Source organism: Cottoperca gobio, chromosome 16 (assembly GCF_900634415.1).
Source record: "Cottoperca gobio chromosome 16, fCotGob3.1, whole genome shotgun sequence".
Taxonomy (NCBI): domain Eukaryota; kingdom Metazoa; phylum Chordata; class Actinopteri; order Perciformes; family Bovichtidae; genus Cottoperca; species Cottoperca gobio.
The window spans coordinates 11967589-11986370 of NC_041370.1; the positions used below are offsets into that span (position 1 = coordinate 11967589).

At 43.6% G+C, this 18782-nt stretch overlaps 1 protein-coding gene across 1 annotated transcript in view; it reads left to right on the forward strand.

Moving 5' to 3' along the window:
• The first annotated feature begins 907 nt into the window (after nt 1-907).
• Nucleotides 908-18782, forward strand: part of itga8 (integrin, alpha 8) — a 37804-nt gene continuing 19929 nt past the window's right edge. Inside the window, 14 exon segments of the mRNA XM_029450649.1 lie at nt 908-1170; nt 1172-1317; nt 1681-1811; nt 4353-4453; nt 4542-4665; nt 6166-6227; nt 6723-6768; nt 8681-8806; nt 8949-8993; nt 10445-10488; nt 12047-12103; nt 12279-12331; nt 12412-12617; nt 15154-15351. Coding sequence (XP_029306509.1) covers nt 1123-1170; nt 1172-1317; nt 1681-1811; nt 4353-4453; nt 4542-4665; nt 6166-6227; nt 6723-6768; nt 8681-8806; nt 8949-8993; nt 10445-10488; nt 12047-12103; nt 12279-12331; nt 12412-12617; nt 15154-15351 — 1387 coding nt within the window. The 5' untranslated portion in view covers nt 908-1122.

The window sequence follows — 18782 nt, forward strand, 5'->3', positions numbered from 1 at the left end:
GAGAGCAGGGCACATCGAGTGCATGGAGGTGAGATACTTCTCCATCCAGCAGGTCAAGGTTTGGGTTCTTCTCATTCGCTCTTTACCTCACCTCACCTGGTTCTTATCAACTCTCCTGACAGAAAACACACTCCACTGACTGGTGCTGCTCCACTGCAGTTTTACTACACGGTAAGGCTGGCGGTGGAGTTTAATTCTACATTAATATTATGTGCCCGTAAAGCTTAGTTTAATTAAAACAAACTCCCCATGCTGTTTGGTGGTTTGCCTATAAGTGGCTGAAACATTAATGTCTCTCTCTCTCTCTTCCCCCCCCCCCCCCCTGCACACGCACAGAGTTTTTGATAAGAAACATTTTCAGAAGTGTCCTGAGCTGAATATGCTACAAAAAAACAAAAACAGGCTGGTCTTGCCAGTCACCTCTTTAAAATGTTTTTCATTGCAGGATGTTATTTTCAGCGAGAGAGAATTTTATTACTTTGGAAGGTTTAGTGGGAATATCGCCTGGCGAGTGGGCCAAAACTGCATAAACTTTCAAAGCTCAAGGTATTTCTGCTGTAAATCAACATAATAATTAGGCTTACTGACATAAATACAAGAGATTATTCTCAACGGAAAGAAATGCATCCCTGTTTTAACTGGTATAGCCGAACAAAGTGGTGTACGAGCTAGAAATATTTGCGTGCTGACTTCGTATATTTCTGTTCTAATTTGACAGAGTGGCTGTAAATCTCACTTAATATTATTTATTGTTTCTGCGTGAAACTCCCAATTCCCCGCAGAGAATTAGTCTGTGCCATAAAAGGAGCGGTGACGCGCCCGTCCCATTACGCGCTCAGATGTAGTCTGTGCCTTGTGATGTGTGTGTGTGTAGGGGGGTAAAGTTTTATGCAGAGGGCGGGTGCGCGGTTGTGTGTAATGCCGTAGTTGAGACTTTGCACAGACCTGGTGGTTTCAGGGTGTCGGAAGGCATTGTTTGGGGAGCGCAGTGATCCAGTGACAGCAAGTTGGCGGGACAAACCTCACCTGCACGGAGGAAACTCTCTCTCTCTCTCTCTTCTCTCTTTTTCCCAGTTCCCTCTCATTTTTGGGGAATAGTGCGCTTCTGGCTGTTCTTTGAGGATGGAGCGTGTCTGGCACAGTGTTTCCTCCGCTGGGATGTTTATTCTCGGGGGTGCTGTTGGTGCTATGGTCGGTGTTAAATGGAGTTTGGAGTTTTAACCTTTACGCAGAGCATCCTACAGTTTACAAGGGACCCGATGGAAGTTATTTCGGCTATTCTTTGGACTTCTATCAAGCTACCTCCGACAGCAACACGTGAGTGGCAACATCACGACTGAAGTTCAGACCCATCAGGATCCTGCAGGAGTTAAACTGTACCTGTACATATAGTTTCATCTGCCAAGATTGCTTTAGACTCAAAAAGAATAGAATCCAAATGATGTGAGGTGAAAAAATATAACTTCATTTAAAATAAATGATGCTTTATCAATTCTGCAGCCGTTAATACTTTACTGTGACAGAAGGAGCAATGATTCAGATGTCTGCTGCTCAGAGCAAAACAGAATTATGAAACAGAAAAGAATGATAAATTGTGCATTTTGTGAACAAGTTTGCATAATGTATTGTACACTTTCCTGCATGTCTTCCATGTACCTTGGTTTTTCTTTTTCCCACCAGGTTCAGCGTGTTGGTTGGGGCTCCCAAGGCGAATACCTCTCAGCCCGGTATTGTGGAGGCTGGGGCCGTCTACTACTGCCCCTGGCCTGGACACCCCGACAGCTGCAGACAGATACCTTTTGATGGTTCCAGTGAGTAACCTGAAAGCTTTATACATTGTTTCATGTCATGGATATAAATAAATTCATGACAGACCTCCTGGGGGCCCCTCTGGATATAATCATGTTCCAAAGACTCCTCTTGTACAGGATGTGTGTTGTAGGGCATGGAAAGGAATACCTTTGACTTTTTTTTAGCGAATAATAGAAATGAAATTTAACGAGTGTTCATTTTTCTGAGTACCAAGTGAATCCTTTTAAAGCCATAGGTGGCCCCAGATGTTACCCCATTTGGAACCACTGGAGTTTGTAACCTCTGTGTCTGGTATGTGTGGATATGAGTTGGCACATGTGCTGTTGCGTGAAAAAGAGAGAGATACGACATATGGGTCTCATCAACAAAACAAGGTGGCTGGTGGTTTTCTGGTACAAGCCTACATGATGTAGATTATGGTTTTTAATATATTATCATCAAGTTTAACTGTCAGCCTGTGTTTGTGCGACTAATGTCTCTGATGCACGCTTTTCCATCTGAGTAGTAAGTGTGTGTGCAAGTGGTAGAGAGAGAGACCAAGTGAGAAAGCGAGAGGGGGGGTGAGGGTAAACTGTATGCACATGGGAATTTAGTTCCCCTTCGGAGGAAAAGGGGGATTGGGTGAGGTCTGCTTTTTATTAGATCTCGAAAATGTATCCCTGTCTCCTCTCCCCACCCCTTCTCTCTCTCTCTCTCTCTCTCTCTCTCTCTCTCTCTCTCTCTCTCTCTCTCTCTCTCTCTCTCTCTCTCTCTGTCTCTGTCTGTCTCTCTCTCTCTCTCTCTCTCTCTCTCTCTCTCTCTCCATCAGTCTATCCCTCTCTCTGTCTCTTAGTTTTTCTGTCTCTTTTGGAGATGAACTTCTATAATCTTTGTGAGGACCACAAAAAGAGAGATGGAGAAGAAACTGACTTTTTGTTGCACAGTTAACTTTGATGGAAGCTTTTCTCATATAATCCAAGCTGCAACAAGTATTATGTCAACAGCATTTAAAGAAAGTTGTAAACATACATGAACACTGGATTGAAGCAGAGTTAACAGTATCAGACTTTTGGCTTTGGCTGGAGCTGCAGCAGAGCTACTGGCATGAGGATATTACCAGAGGACTGGCATGTTACATGCAACGCCATGTGCACATGTATGAATATGCAGATCAGCTGATGTATCAATTAGCTGCTGAAGCATGAATGAAACAGCTGATAGCCGATCAGCTGATGCAAGCAGGACTTGTTCTGTCTGAACTAAAGCAAGGCTCCATACAGACGAGGGTAAACTATTTTCTTGGCTCTCCCTAAAGTTAATTATGTGTTGTTCTTTTCCCCAAAAGGTTTAGTTTTAGTGTGAAGTGTTTGGGGGAAGATTTTAGGTTTGGGGGATTTAAGAATAAACACAGGAAACAAATGTGTGCGTAGTCATGTGCATGTGTGTATCTATTCACTGGACTGGGTAGGTGATTGATGACAGTGGCCACGGTGGTTATTTCTAGAGTTACAGCAGACTTTTTATTACAGGTATAAACCAGACTAGGAGACACATATGGTCACTGTTAAAAAGATATTGGTGAGTGGTGAACATCTATATGCACTGTACTGGTTATTACCCATACATCAGCCTCGTGTGTGTGTGTGTGTGTGTGTGTGTGTGTGTGTGTGTGTGTGTGTGTGTGTGTGTGTGTGTCCTTTAGGTCTATGATATGATAAATATTATGTGCTTTTTGTATCCAATATGGACTTGATTTTTCTGAATATCTTTTATTATATCATATAAAATCATGCAAACTACACACTTTGGAAGTAGATAGGATCTACTATACATTCTGTAAATGATTATGGTGGCAAGAAACACATTCAGAAATAGATTTAGAACCCATAAACCTTTTTCAAACCTCTACTGTACACCTGCCGTTTATCATTTATTGTCTGCCTGTATGTGTGTGTGCCTATTTAAGTGTGCTAAAGGAAGGTGTTTAATGTGGAGGGGTCTGTACGGCTCTAAAGAGACTCAGCTGCTCTTTAATAACGCTGGAAAATATCTACAACAGAGCAAAGACACACATGCACTCACAAATCTGACACTTTATTGAGAAGCGGCTGGGAAATGCTTGTGTGTGTGTCAGAGTATATGTGTGTGTGTGTGTGTGTGTGTGTGTGTGTGTGTGTGTGTGTGTGTGTGTGTGTGTGTGTGTGTGTGTGTGTGTGTGTGTGTGTGTGTGTGTGTGTGTAGGCTCCGTTAGAGTCTTAAGTGTTGTTACATTTTATAGGAAAAGCTTTGACTGAAAAAAAAAAAAGAAAAGCCTCCAACATCCTGACAAATGTCTGTTTCTGTGGGGCAAATGGTGTTTTGATGTTTGTTATAGGCCTGTTTAAGACTGTTGCTGTTTGTTCTTGCTTATCAAGGACAAATGCTTTCCACTCACACGGGCAGAGCTACAGGCCTGGATCCACATTACCTCAGTCAATAGAAGCTTTTACTGGCGTCATTATGAAATGTCCCTTTTATTCTCTTTTTTATGTCTTTTCCACTTCCCCTCCGTCTCTCTCCAGATAACAGAATGATAAAGGTAAACGGCACCAGAGAGCCTCTGGAGTTTAAGTCGCACCAGTGGTTTGGAGCATCGGTCAGGACTCACAAAGGAAAAGTGGTGGTGAGTGGAGATGATGTCAATTAATACCAGACACTTGTATCATCATCTGTGCTTGAAAACTTAAAACGGAGCGTTATTTGATGTGCAGGCATGTGCTCCTCTCTACCACTGGCGGACTGTGAAGCTGAGTGGGGAGAAGGACCCCGTGGGGACCTGCTATGTGGCCGTCCAGAACTTCAGCGCCTACGCAGAGTACTCACCCTGCAGGACCAGTGAGTCACTCCGCAGTCGTCTCCAACTGACTCCATCGCCCTTTAACTGCTTTCCATTCTCCCTTTCTTTGTTTTTTTCTCTTTCTCTCTCTCTCTGCTGTCACTATGAGCACAAATGAACCATAACATTCAGAATTTTAGGACATGGCTTTAACAGAAGATGTCCTAATACACCGTATCTTCCTTCAGTGTAGTAGTGTCATAATATGGCATGAAGTTTAAATACAGTGCAACTAATTTCTATGTCAGCCTATAAAACTTCACATCTAGGCCTCAAGTTTAAAGGGTCTTTTTTTCACTTACCTCTGGTAGTATCTAGCCATGCAGATAGTTTAGGCTGCATTTGTCCTGGATTCCTGCCTCCACTCCACTACAATTGAGGTGAATGTGATTTGTTTGTGGCATTGCAATATATATTTAAATAATTACAGTGTGTCTGTAACAGTGTGCCTGTTGGTTAAGATAATCCACTGACTTCACTGTGAATGATTGTCATTGAAAGTACTTTCTACTGAAAAAATACTGCCAATGAAAACTGTTAATAGCTTGTTTTTAAGAGGTTTTTCACGAAAATAAATGCTTGTATGTGGTGGCGGCTGAAATCTCAAAGGTCCGTCCAAATAGGAAAAGGAAATGTGTATTTGTGTAATGCTATCAGACTGGTTCATTTGTTGGCTTGGCTTTCTCTCTCTGGTCCTCTTCTTTCTGTTATGAGTTCTGTAAATGGGTTTCATGGGATTTTCCTAGCCCCCTCCTTCTTCTTCTTCTTCTTCTTCTTCTTCTTCTTCTCCAGTTTTTATCTTTTTCTCCTACTTCCTGCGACCCCTCTCAGCCTTTACAGCGATAAGAGGCACCAGCAGTATGAGTATGATAAGCAGAAATGGAGGCTATCAGGTGGCACATCGTAAACAGCAGATCAAACAAAGCCCTTATCATCCACTCCATCACCCGTCTGCATAAACAACAACCCTTACCGTTCACACTCATGCACTCGCACAGATTCATACTTACACTCCCTTTAGTAATTGAAGGTTGTTAAAGATTTTATTGTTTTGTTTATGAAACAAACTTTGTCTCTGAAAATCCAGTCTCTGACTAATCAAGAGTAGAATAATGACATCAATTGTTCTCAAGGGGGGAATAACGTGTCAGATGAAGTATTTCTTTATTATGTGTCCAAGATTTTTTGCGTCATCTTAACCTTAACAATCTCCAACCACTCAGACTATTACAATAACTCAAACTTTGTTTACATGTGCACGTGTGTCGTTGCGCATCATTAAGCTTCACCTCAGGGTGCCTCTGAAATGGAAAACAATTTATTATGTGCACATATGTTTTGTGTATTCATGCACAGTTTGATACGGTACAGAAATACACCTCAGTATATAAAAGGGTTTGTAAAATCGTTTTATGTGATAGAAGTAATGTTTTCTTTCTAGTTAGTTGAGTTCCAGAAATGTTATCTTTTTAACAATTAAGATGTTTGTGTGGTTTCAGATGATCCAGACCCAGAGGGACAGGGGTTCTGCCAGGCTGGCTTCAGTGTGGATTTCACTAAGGTACAGATTGCAGCAACAATCGTACACTCTCACCATGGCAACCCCCTGCACACATCGTGTCCCCTGTCAGAGTGCACGCAGAGGGGTTTCTTCAAACACGAGACTCCCTTCTGAGATTTATGGACACTTGGAAGATGAGAGCACATTTGTCCCTTAAGGAGCCTCTACTCCTGATGTGACCCATCGCCTCTGAACACAATAGACCAAACACACACACACACACACACACACACACACACACACACACACACACACACACACACACACACACACATTCTTTAACTCTATAGTCAGTGTGAACGTTGGCCTCTGTCTCATGGTCCAACTCTAGCCTCTTGTACAGGAAGCTGTCATTCTCCACAGGATTAAACAGACATGATAGCAGTAATCATAATGTTCACGCACACACAGCTACACACGTTATGTCCCCCTCAAGTCTAAAAAAACAAACACAAACATATGTCACATGACTAACCCTAACTAATTGTATTCCAGGAAGGAATGCTGGTGGTAGGAGGACCTGGAAGCTTCTACTGGCAAGGTAACTGCAGACATAGTGTGTACGCCTATTTGTTCTCTCTTTCCCAATGATATCATAGATGGGAAGGTGTTCCCATAAGAGAAAAGAATGGAGATGAGTTTAACAGTCAGAGCAGCCCACATACACACGCATGCACGCGGACACACTTGCCAAATCTACAATTTCATTACAGGAGTCTTATGTAGAAGAAGGTGGAAAGAAATGTGTCTCTTTTTCTTTACCGCTTCCCTTCACTTTTTCCCTCCCTCGCTCCTTTAGTTCATGTCACACTGTCTGTCACAGTGTAACAGGAAATGGGTGTTTGGGCTCTGTAATGAGCCGATCGGGTGGTAGTGGAGTGTGGAGGAACTGTCCCTCTGCCCCGTGATAAAGCACAGAGAGGTTTGGACAACCTTAAAGGAGAGGAAGAGGCTATAGGGTTGAGAAGAACAGAGGAAAGGTGGGGAGAATTTAAAGACTGATAGAGAAAGAGAGCAGGGTGGACAGCGGGAGCGATAGAGGATTGTTAAGGAGATGACAGAAACGAGTTTCAGCGGGGGGAGAGAAAGATGAGAAGTGAGGGGGTAAAGTCAGACACAGAGAAAAAGTAGAACGCTGGATACGCAGAGATGGTCGAAGCAGAGGGATGAAGCGTCTTAGATACAGCTAGATTGTGTCAGAGTTCAGTCGTTGAAGTGTAGCACTACTCCCCCAACTCCAGGTGTTTGGGAGTGTGTTATCTAAATTTAGGGTTCTGCAGATGTTTGTAAGGAACAAGGAGACAGTGACTGATCAGTTGCACAAACTAATTTCTCTTTCCTTTCTTTGTAAGTGCCTCCCCCCCCCCCTCATCTGTCACTTCTCAGCACTTCATTTGTTTAAAAAGATAGTACGCTACATCTTGACCAAAGAGGTCAGAAAAAAGAGAGAATGACAAAAAGAGGAAAGTGTCTCAGTGATGGATATTTCAAAACTGCTGCACAATTATTTTTGATATGATTTTGGGCTGTTTGGCATTGTTTCTGTTATTACATATAGTTAAATAATAAATGCTCCAGCATTACAGACAGCCTAATGGACTGCTCCCTCTCTGTGCCCTCAGCGTGGCAAGGCTGGCTGCCTCCAGTTAAAACACTTCCTCCGAATGTTTATAAAAGCACTCAGCCCGGAGTTTATGGGCTCTAATATACAACGATTATCTTCAGCCTTCAGCACAAGTCATCATAAAAAAACCTCAACTCTTCTATATACAATCTTGTTATCTCTGGATGGAAAGGACACTTCAAATGAGCTGCAATGACTTAAACATCTGTGTTAACAGTTTGTAACACGGTGTCTCATTAATCAGATAGAGGTTTAATAATGAGTTGATATAGTGATATGGTATTCTGGGAGATGAACTCGCAGTGCAGTGTGAGAGGGAAGAAGAGGAGGGGGGTGCGGGGGTTAAGAGGGCACATTTTCCTCCCTGTCAGTGCATACGCACACGCACATTAAGGAGGATTTATGGAAGGTTGAGCGCGGCTGTAGATAAAAATCATTTGTTTGTTTGACCTCTTGTTCAACAGTCGAGGAAGGTTGTTGTTTGTGCGTGCTCATCTATAATTCAGAATCCTCGCTGCGAAGAGGACAGGCGTTTCTTTTTTTTCTTTTTTTAAAGGAACATAGGTGTATTTTTCCAGCTATTCCCCTGCCAACGATGTGTTTTAGCTTTCCTCGGGGGGGACTTTGTGCATGTTTCCTGTGGAGCAGGCAGGCCAGCTCCAGCAGGTTTCTGTAGCAGAGGGCAGCGGTGCTCCCTTCATCGGGTCTTAGCTGAAACCACTGGCCATGAACAGATGTGACCCTCACCCATTATTTTCCCCTCACCCCAATCTCACCCTGAGTGTTTGTTTTCTCTATGTATTTATCTGTGTGTGGTGTGTTTGTGCAGGTCAGGTAATGACAGCGGGGATAGCTGAGATACTGAACGGCTATTCTTTAAAGGCAGTGCTGAGACGGGTTCCAGGAGAGAAACACACTCGAGCTGCTGAAGACACACACGACGACAGCTACCTCGGTAACATGCATTTACAAAACAAACACACACACTGACAACCGTTTTGATCTAAATAGCAATCATGCATTACATCACACACACAGTTTACAGAGTTAATTTCACCCGTACTGTATTTCATCATGTGCGACTGATTTCTCTTTAGGTTACTCTGTGGCAGTGGGAGAGTTTACAGGAGATTCTGAACAAGGTGAGAAAGCCAACAATTCATTACAGCTAACCACATGCTACACCAGATGAATCCTTCACTAACAACATCAGCAGGCACCCAGGAACACTGTGAAACACTCAACATTCTTTGAGCTCTCTACGGCTGAATGCCAGGATCGCTGTGAGGGGTGTTATAGGGTGAGCGATAGGGAGCGGACAGCTGGGTGACACTGTCTTGGACTGAACTCAGAGGCAGTAATGAGAAGCGTCTCTGTATGTCTGGGTCGCGACCCTGAGGGGACAGAACTTCGGGAACTGCTGATAAAGGGATTTCCTCTCCTCCATTTGAACTGATTAGATTAGGGGCAGACTCTTCCTCTTCAGGTGTAGAGTGAGTCCAGAATCTATTCTGGTCTTGAAATATTAGGTGGAAAGGGAGACGCACAGCACCATTTTATTAAAGACGTGAGTTCATCTTTGCCAAAAATAAATGTAGAAAAGTTATGATTACTCAAAATGTACAAATTATTTCTATATGTTGTTCCATTACACACTCTTGTGATGTGCCAGCAGTGTGGCATTTCAATCCACATGTCAAAGCGAGCTTCAGGTGCTGCTGACGTTCATTCCCATGCCATCAGTTTGGCAGCACCACAAATGAAACGCATAAGTAATTGCAACAAAAAGTTCACCTCTTTTATGAAAGAAACATATGGAGAAAAGAAATGTGTCTAACCACAGTCATGCTACATGATTTCTTTAAACATTTAAACCATTTATTTTATTGCTTTCTCTTCAAACACTGTCACCACACACTAACACTTCTGTCACACGCATGAGACCCTCCTCCCCCAATGCCACTTCAGCTTACCATTCATAATTTCCTGTCTATCGAGCCTCTTTGCTAATCACCATTTAGTGGGATCTTTACGGGACAGCCTCGCGTTTATATACCCCCATACCAACCCCGCAAAGGCCCTGAACCCCCTCCGGCACAACACATGTCAGCGAGTCTTAAAGTGAGCCTTAAGAGGTTACACATGCCTGTTGATGTGATGTGTTGTGTTGTGTTGTGTTGTGTTGTGTTGTGGTACGAAGCTTGTTGTGGTCTTGTTCCCCAAACCCTCTTCAGACTGGAGAACTGGTCGTAACTGGGAGTTCTGAGTGAAGATGGATCTGGGAAGTCCTGGTTTATAGGCTCGTGGTTGAGCCTTTAGGGTAGAGCTGGAAGGCAGGAAGGGGGACCCTGTCTTCTCTCTCTGGGTGGGTCCCTCAGATCGTCCCTATAAGTCCACGGCACCGCACTCATCAATCAATACACGAGCAAAGAGCACCCAATCACTCAGTGTGTTCTCAGCAACACTTGGCCCTTCTGACAGGGTGGGCTGAGTAGGGGATTTGAGGGTTCAGGCCTTTGAGAAAAACCTCTGTAAGTCTTTCTCACACATACACAAACGCTAATTTCTCTTTCTTTGTTTTTATGTCTCCCAGAGCTGTTAGCCGGAGTCCCAAGAGGAGCACAGAACTTTGGAAATGTGAGTAAGAATTAAAGAAATGATGAATGCAGATGCTGCGCTACAGGTCACAAATAGTTAGTCAATGATTTGATGATTATGAACATTATTTGAGTCATATGCTATGGCCTTCACAACCACCAGATCGTAGCCCCAGTTGATCACCTATGGGAGATTTAGGTGTGATCAACAGCACTCTCACAACCACCATCAAAACACCAAATAAGGGAATATATCTTGGACGGATATTGTTTATCCCTCCAGTATATTTCCAGAGACTTGTAGACTCTATCCACTTTAGTGGCTTAAGATGAAGCTATAAGTTGGGTTTTTCTTTACTCCTGTATTCGGTATCTGACTTCTGTCTTTCTCTCTGACATTTCTTGCATGATGTATGTGTGGCAGTCTATGACCTGAGTGAGATAAGAAATGCAGTGTGGGCTTTTTCTTCTAGATGTATCTGCTTCTAGTGTTTCATATAAGATTCCAGCTTTTACTGTGCACATAAATATATGTACTATGTACATAGCTACGGGAAATACTGTATATATGTTATGTAAACTGTAGTGTGTCTAGTGTTCTCTTATGGGAACATGTCCCCAGGGCAGACAGTGTCAATCCTCCCTAATGACACATAGCTTCCGCTGCATGTGGAGGGCGGTGACCCCACCTAACCCCACTAACCCTTCTCCACACACACACAACCCCTAACTCCAACCGCAGAACTCACCACACTGCACACACACACACACACACACTTCAACAGTGTATTTTATGTCTGGACATTGTGGCCAGTATGCTACTTCCTGTGCAGACAGTGCACTGTGAGTGTCATAGAGGAGGGGGCTTGCAGCTCGCAGTCGGGGGAGCGTTATGAGGGATGCAGGTCGGCCATGTTAGAGGCAAGGCACTGGAGTGGCTGTCAACCCTGATCAGGTTTCCTCTGTGGCCAATCCGACAACTCAGAGTGTATGAAAGTTAACGTTGAAGCTGATTCAATATTTGTGTTTACACATCCTCATCTCTCTGTGTTCGTAAGTCTATCCCCGTTTAGTATGTCTTCTGAGACATCTGTGATTGGGTCAACGTGTATCCTCCCATGTGTGTGTGTGTGTGTGTGTGTGTGTGTGTGTGTGTGTGTGTGTGTGTGTGTCTGTGTGTGTGTGTGTGTGTGTGTGTGTGTGTGTGTGTGTGTGTGTGTGTGTGTGTGTGTACGTGTAGCCCCCGGCTGTCTCCATGTGGTTGTTATTTTAGGTCTTATGAAGGAATTCTCAGCCTCCCCCCTTCATCTCTCCCAACGACCGGGGTTAGGGTGGGGGGGGGGGGGAAGGAGAGAAAGATGAGGGGGGAAATGGTAAAGGCACAAAGATGATGAAAGCAGGGGCGGGCAGGGAAAAGAATGGGTTTCAATAGAATAAAAGCTTTTTTATGCGTTTTCTGACTGTTCTTTCCTGCATTCTTTGTGTGCCTGTTTGTCAGACTGCTTGGCAATGTTTGCTCCCAGAGTGCTACAAGTACAAAGCCTGGTGCTTTATTAGTCACGCCGTATAGTGTCTGACAGTCTATCTGCTTGTTTTAGGTGGTAATTATCAACTCCACCAATCTGACCTTCATCCAGAACTTCACAGGGGAACAGGTAGGAGCATCACAGTGACTGTCTGTCATATTGCAGGGCTGCATGTAAACTACTGCACCATTGGTCTACAGCTAATATGGATTTCCTTCTATTTTTTAATGAATACATTTTGAATGGTGTGAAGATTGGGTTTATGGTTGAAAATAATTATGTTCCTTCCTTTTCTGTCTCTCAGATGGCCTCCTATTTTGGCTACTCTGTGGCTGTCACTGACCTGAATGGAGATGGGTAAGTAGAAAATGTCCTTTTCTCTCCCAAATACTCTCTTCTGTCCTTCGTAGCATTAAAACTACAGCTTATGTCCGCAGGACCGACGATGTGCTGGTTGGGGCGCCCCTCTACATGGAGAGAGAGATGGAGAGCAAACCCAGAGAGGTGGGGAGGGTGTACCTGTATCTGCAGATGGCCCCGCTCACTTTCTCCAAACCTGTTCCCCTCACCGGCACGCACACCTTCGGGCGCTTTGGCACAGCTATAGCACCCCTGGGAGACGTCAACCAGGATGGATACAATGGTATGATGAGAGGATGAAAGACAGAAGGAGACAGAGAAGAATAGGGAAAGATGAGATAAAAAGGAAATTGAGCCAGATGAAATCCATCTGAGAATCTAAACATATACAAGATAAGAGAGAAAACAAAGAGGAGAAAGAGAAGGAGATGAGAAAATTAAACAAAAACTTTAAAAAAATATTTTGTGTGCCAGTGCATGAACTTCTCTCTCTTGTATTAGTCTGCTCATGTTCAGCTGGTGTTTGCAAGTAAACCCTATGCCAGACACATATGTTTCTGTGTTTCCTGTGCCTCTTTAACTGTTTTGTCTCTGAGTGAGGAAATCCTATCAGATGCTGGTGCTTGAGAAAACTTTAAGCTCTTCAGCCAATCAGGAAGTGTGGCGATGAAAGGTTGTCTGCGTGAACTTGTTTCCTCCTGTGATGATCAGGGATAAGGCCGTTGTGTGGTGTGTGTGTATGTGTGTGTGTGTGTGTGTGTCTGTCTGTCTGTCTGTCTGTCTGTCTGTCTGTCTGTCTGTCTGTCTGTGCTGTCTGTGTGTGTGTTGGAGTTATTTTTATCTCGCCAGATGTGCCCTGAGATAAAATCATCTGGGAATTTCTGTCCTGCAGCCCAGTGTTCATTCCTCTTCAATGTGTTTGTTTTATCCTGACATTGATTGGACAAAGACACACACACACACACACACACACACACACACACACACACACACACACACACACACACACACACACACACACAAACCAGGCAATCTGCAGCCCAAATGCTCCATGAAGCTAACACATGTTTAATACTGCTTTAAAAATTAATAAACTGATGCACATCTGGCCCTTGTATGACATTAATTTATTTATTCATGCACCGCCTGCGTTAATGTGTGTCCCACCCCTTTAAACCCTTTAACCATCAGATCAATAACCATTGGATCAATACTGAAGTTTTCTTTGTCCCGTAACAGACTGTAAATCACATTAGGCTGTCTGTCAGGATGTGCCTGTCTCTCAAGAGGAGATGGAGCCTCTCTGCCAGCTGCAGTGACATGCAGAGAGAAGACTTGTTGAGAGTTAATCTAATGAGTACAAGTCCGTGTCTGGGAGTTATTTAATTATGCGGCATTACATTATTGCGTCACCATAGGAACATTATGATCAGGGTTTTCAGCAGCATGTTAAACTTCTGCGTTCGAGTATACCCCTGCCCTCGTGTGTGTCTGTGCATAATCAATGACAGATCCCTTTTCTGTCTGTGATGACACTGCGCCTCTTCCAACTCCCAGAGCCGAGACATCATCACTCCATTTTCAAAATTCTTCATAAGAGCAGAACCATACCCATTTCCTCTCATCCTCATTGCTTCATGGATGTCAGCTGTAGAACGAATCCTTACAATTTAGCTAATTCAGTTTGCCATGTGGCTCTTTTTGTTTTTAATTAATTTTTTATCAACCAACTCAGGCTGTCTGTCACCATCTGTCTGTCACCATCGCTCACTGTTCCTGTCAGTGAGTAACAATCCCCTATATGTTTTGGTCTCGGTGATCACAGTGGGTGTTCTGCTATTTTGCCGTGGATGTAAGCGATATTCACATTATTTGCAGACTTTTTAAACTAAAGATGTTTTTTTTACACAGCTATTCAACTATGTACACATACCCACGCATAGACATACAGACTTGCGCACACACTGGCTCATATATACACTTGCATACACACATGGTTGCATTTATCGTTTCTACCCCACAATCTGCTTCATGTGGAACTAGTTGTTTTGTCTGAGAGAGAGGGGGTCCGGAGACAAACAGGATGTCTAGAGGTGTTTGGACAGTTACAGCACTGAGGGATACTTTTATGCAGGACACTGCAATGTCTGGACATTAAGAGGTTAAAGAGTAAACAGCAAAAGAGTCTACGACTGTTCATATCAGGACAGGTGCTTGTGGTATGTTAATTGCTGTCTTTGTCATCTTCTTACTATGAGTAATGAGGTCCTACATAAAAACAACATTTTGGGAAATGTTAGAACAGTTTTCAGGGATTTAAAGTTGTTGTTCAACATTTTGGGAAATACACTTTATACACTCTTGGCAAGTATGGAGGTAATGCCGGGAGACTGGAAGCAGGTGGAAACAACTAGCCTGGCTCTGTCCAAGGTTTGTAAAAAAAATCTGCCTTCTAGAACCTCTAAAGCTCGCTATGATATGTTAGATATGTTGTATCTTGTTTTTTAAATTATGTACACAAACGACGTAGGGTGTGAGCAAGTTAGCATGCTGATGTTAGCATTCAGCTCAATGCCTAAACAGTGCCAAGACAAAAAAAAAGGAAGATAGAGCGGAGACAAAGTTAAAAGACGAGTAAAATAAATGGAAATTAAAGAAAAGCGGTAAACGGACATGCCGACATGGTCCCCCAGTGTAGGTAAAGGAAAGCTCTTTTCCTTCTCTCTTTCCTTCTACCTGTATGCTTTCCTTTGCTTCTGTCTCAGGGGGGCCTTAACCCTGCTGATGTCTAAACCATGCGTGTTTGTGTCATCCCTTAGACGTGGCAGTGGGCTGTCCATTTGGAGGCGAGGACCGTGGAGGCAGAGTATTGATCTTTAATGGTAACAGAGACGTGTCCACACAAGGCCTGACGCTAAGCCAAGAGCTGAGAGCGACCGGGACCCCCAGTGGCAGTTTGCCTGGATATGGATTCACTCTGAGAGGAGACCAAGACCTGGACAACAATCAGTATCCTGGTAAATACTCACACTCACCAAGTCAATCCTTCTCCACTCAGCTCCCCATGTTATAATCAAAATTCTTTCTTAGACTTGCATTCTTTCACTTTTCCACTTTGCTTCCAGCTTCTCTCATTTCAGCCTCCCTACTCTTCATTCTTGACTTACACATTTCATGCTTTGCACTCCTCCACTACCATCCCCATGTTTCCTCCTCTTCTCTGGTAAAGTCATCAGTCAGAAGTAGGGGGTATAGGAATGAGTGCCAATGAACTGCTGCCGCATCCATTCTTTAGGGATTTACAGTGCTCAAGAAGGAGCGAAAACACAAGATTGAGAGGGAGAAAGAAAGAAGCATAATAATACATTATCCGCATGTTCAGCCTGCCAGACATTCAAGCCTTGGCCCATATGCCTAAAACTGTGAGCAGACAATGCAGCATTCAATCAAATTACATGCAGGCAACTCCATACTCCATGTACCAGCTACTTACTTTACCAGATACCTCCACCTTCTGACTTTACTACACATATTATAAACTTCACTACGATCATTAGAAACCTGAAGCGGAGAGGATTTTTATATGAGTGCGAAGCTGTTTATATACAGGAGTTTTTAGTGCAGAAAAATCCATTTGAAACAAAGCAGGTCTGTAAAACTACTGTTTTACTACCTAATGTTCTCCCTAATTTAGAGCCACTCTGCTCATAGCATTACTCTGGCGCTGTGCGGCTGAAAAGGAGAATTTGTTTAGTTTTTCCTTTTCTTTTCTTTGCCCCCACTCCCTTTTTTCTTTTCATTCTGCTGTAATAACATATTTCTTCATTCCACAAACAGAATATCAAGGGAAATACACACACAGGAGTACACACAGGTTCACATGTGTGGCTTTTGATCAGTTTCACTGGCAGCTAGAGAGTGTATGTTGAGCATGTGCCAGGCTCCAGGTCAAAGCTTAGACCCTGTGCAGACCCACTGCAAATCAGAGATCTTGAATTAAAAACATTGTACAGTAAATACACACACAGGGTCTACAGGTTGAAACTTAGGCTAGTGGAGGAGGAAGTGGAGTAGAAACTCACGGGTGGCATAGCTTTCAGCCAACACACACACACCATATAAACATGCACACAAGGACGTGCAGCACTTGTGTCGTCTGTCATTAGAGAGCTGGCTGGCGGAAGTGAAACACACACACACACACACACACACACACAAGCACAAGTGTCGTTAGCAGGGTAGTAAAGTCACACTGTTCAAAGGAGCCAGAGATGTTTGATCAGTATTATGAGAGGACTGCACAAGTGTCTGGAAGGCCTGCTGAAGCTGCCATATGCTCCCATAGATGTTAAACATTATTAGTCTACTACAGGAACACAGAGAGAAGGAAGGATGATGATTAGGCTCCACTTTTAGCTTTAGTGGTTTTGTCATATATTTATGTTTTATTGTATAGCTTATAGGAAGAGACAGAAGATGGTAAAGGAGGCAGAATAGGAACACAAATGTCTCCCACACTTGAGGTCTACTGCACAGAATTAAGCTTCATTAAACTACAGGCAACTTTGGTTGAGAGCATGACACAGAAGTAACACTGAGTTTATGTTTCACTGTTGCAGTGGAGGCCAATAAGCGGAGTATGATTCAGGCTAAAGACTGGAGTTAAGGTTTGGGTCAGGTTTGGTATCTGAAAGGGGGTCAGATTGCTTCAGGGTGCATTTCAGGTTCAGCCGAGAGGTCAGAGGTAAAAAACGGACAATGTTTTACCTGTCAATCACACAACTTGCTTAGAGAGTTACAGACACAGAAACATGTCGGGGTCCGGGATTTGGATATGTGTGGTGGTGAGGGGTCATAAGGTTGGTCATTAGGTCGTTAAATTGGTGTTACATTTATTACTGGGCTCCATATATTCAGTGACTTTCTTTTGTACTTTGTCTTCTTCACCTTAAAATAGGTAAATGTAGATTACATTTGTACCTTTTCCTTGTCTTAATCTATAGAGCAATACTCTATATATTATGGTACAATTTCGAAATGTCTCGTTCCCTCAGTATGAGCCCAAAAAATGAGGCACGCATAGTTTTATGTCCAAGCCCGACCCGAGCCCGAGCCACAACAGTTTTGGGCCCAAGCTCGATTTAAAAACCCAAATTTCCTCTATAAAAATAACTTATATAAATAGTACAAAATACATTACAGGCTTACTATCAGTGCGGTAACAGACATTTGTGACACATGAGCTTTACTACTGAATGTTCAGCACAGCCCAAAAATGTTCATGTTCCATTGCCATATATGATAAACAGCGATTGTATAACATATCTCCTCTTTAATGAGAGGCGGGCGTCAGGAGTCTGTTCTAGGCAACTGCTTTCAGGGACATGATTTTTCGAACAGCAGCTTTTCATGCCAAAAGAAGTGTGTTTAAAATATATATTATAGCTGGAAAGTTACTGAATAGCCTTAAAATCCCACACATGCATCCAAGAAGTAAGATATCCTCCATTTCTAAAACCGCCTCCTTTTCCACTGAGTGCCATTGACCTTTGGCATTTCATCATGGAGGCCAGTCCCCTGCAGCCAAACAGGCAGTCAGGGCAGGCAGCCAGTGACAGCTTGACAGTCTGTCTAAACTCTGGATGGAGGTTGTGTTTTCACAGCGCAGGACAGACACCATCAGCTAAAGCAGCTCAGTTACAGACGATACCTGCACCTCGGCCATCAATAAGTAGAGTGTATATGAGAGTGTACACACTGGTGTATCAGCCCATTTGTGTCTCTATACACGCACACACACTAACCTCAAATCAACAGTGGCAGGCAAGCTTTCCTGTGCGTAAGGAAATGGGATTGACATAGAAAGGAAAGTGGGCCGTTATTTGATTTAGCCCTCAGTGCAGCCATGCGCGCACTCACACTCTCACACACACTTAACCCCGACGGTGCCCTGTCCACAAATTAGTCTCATGTCATATAGTGGTTTTGAGAGCAAACAAAAGAGTGAGGATAAGGAGTGCAGACAACCACTGTATCTAAAACCCACATCCATGGCAGGAGTGGAGTTGGATTCCAGGTTACACAACTCCAACAGCGGGATGGACAGAGGAATTTGCACTGGGAGTGCGGTGGTCCTTCTGTTTCTCTCCCTCTGCTGAAAACACACCTTGCTTCTGATGGCTTTCACAGATTGGGGTTTAAGGGCCTAATGCACTATCCTCTGCCCCCACTGTTCTTTCTATCATCCCCCCCCCCTTTCTCCTCATGCACTCTTTTTCCCCCTTTTCCGTACCTCTCCAACTGCCCCACAAAACCCACATCTTGAGGTCCTTTCTGGTTGCAGGCTTTTCGATACAGTACACACACACACACACACACTCACACACACACACACAGCCACACACTCACATAGCAACATAGCACACCCCAGGGGAAGAGGGACAGGGCC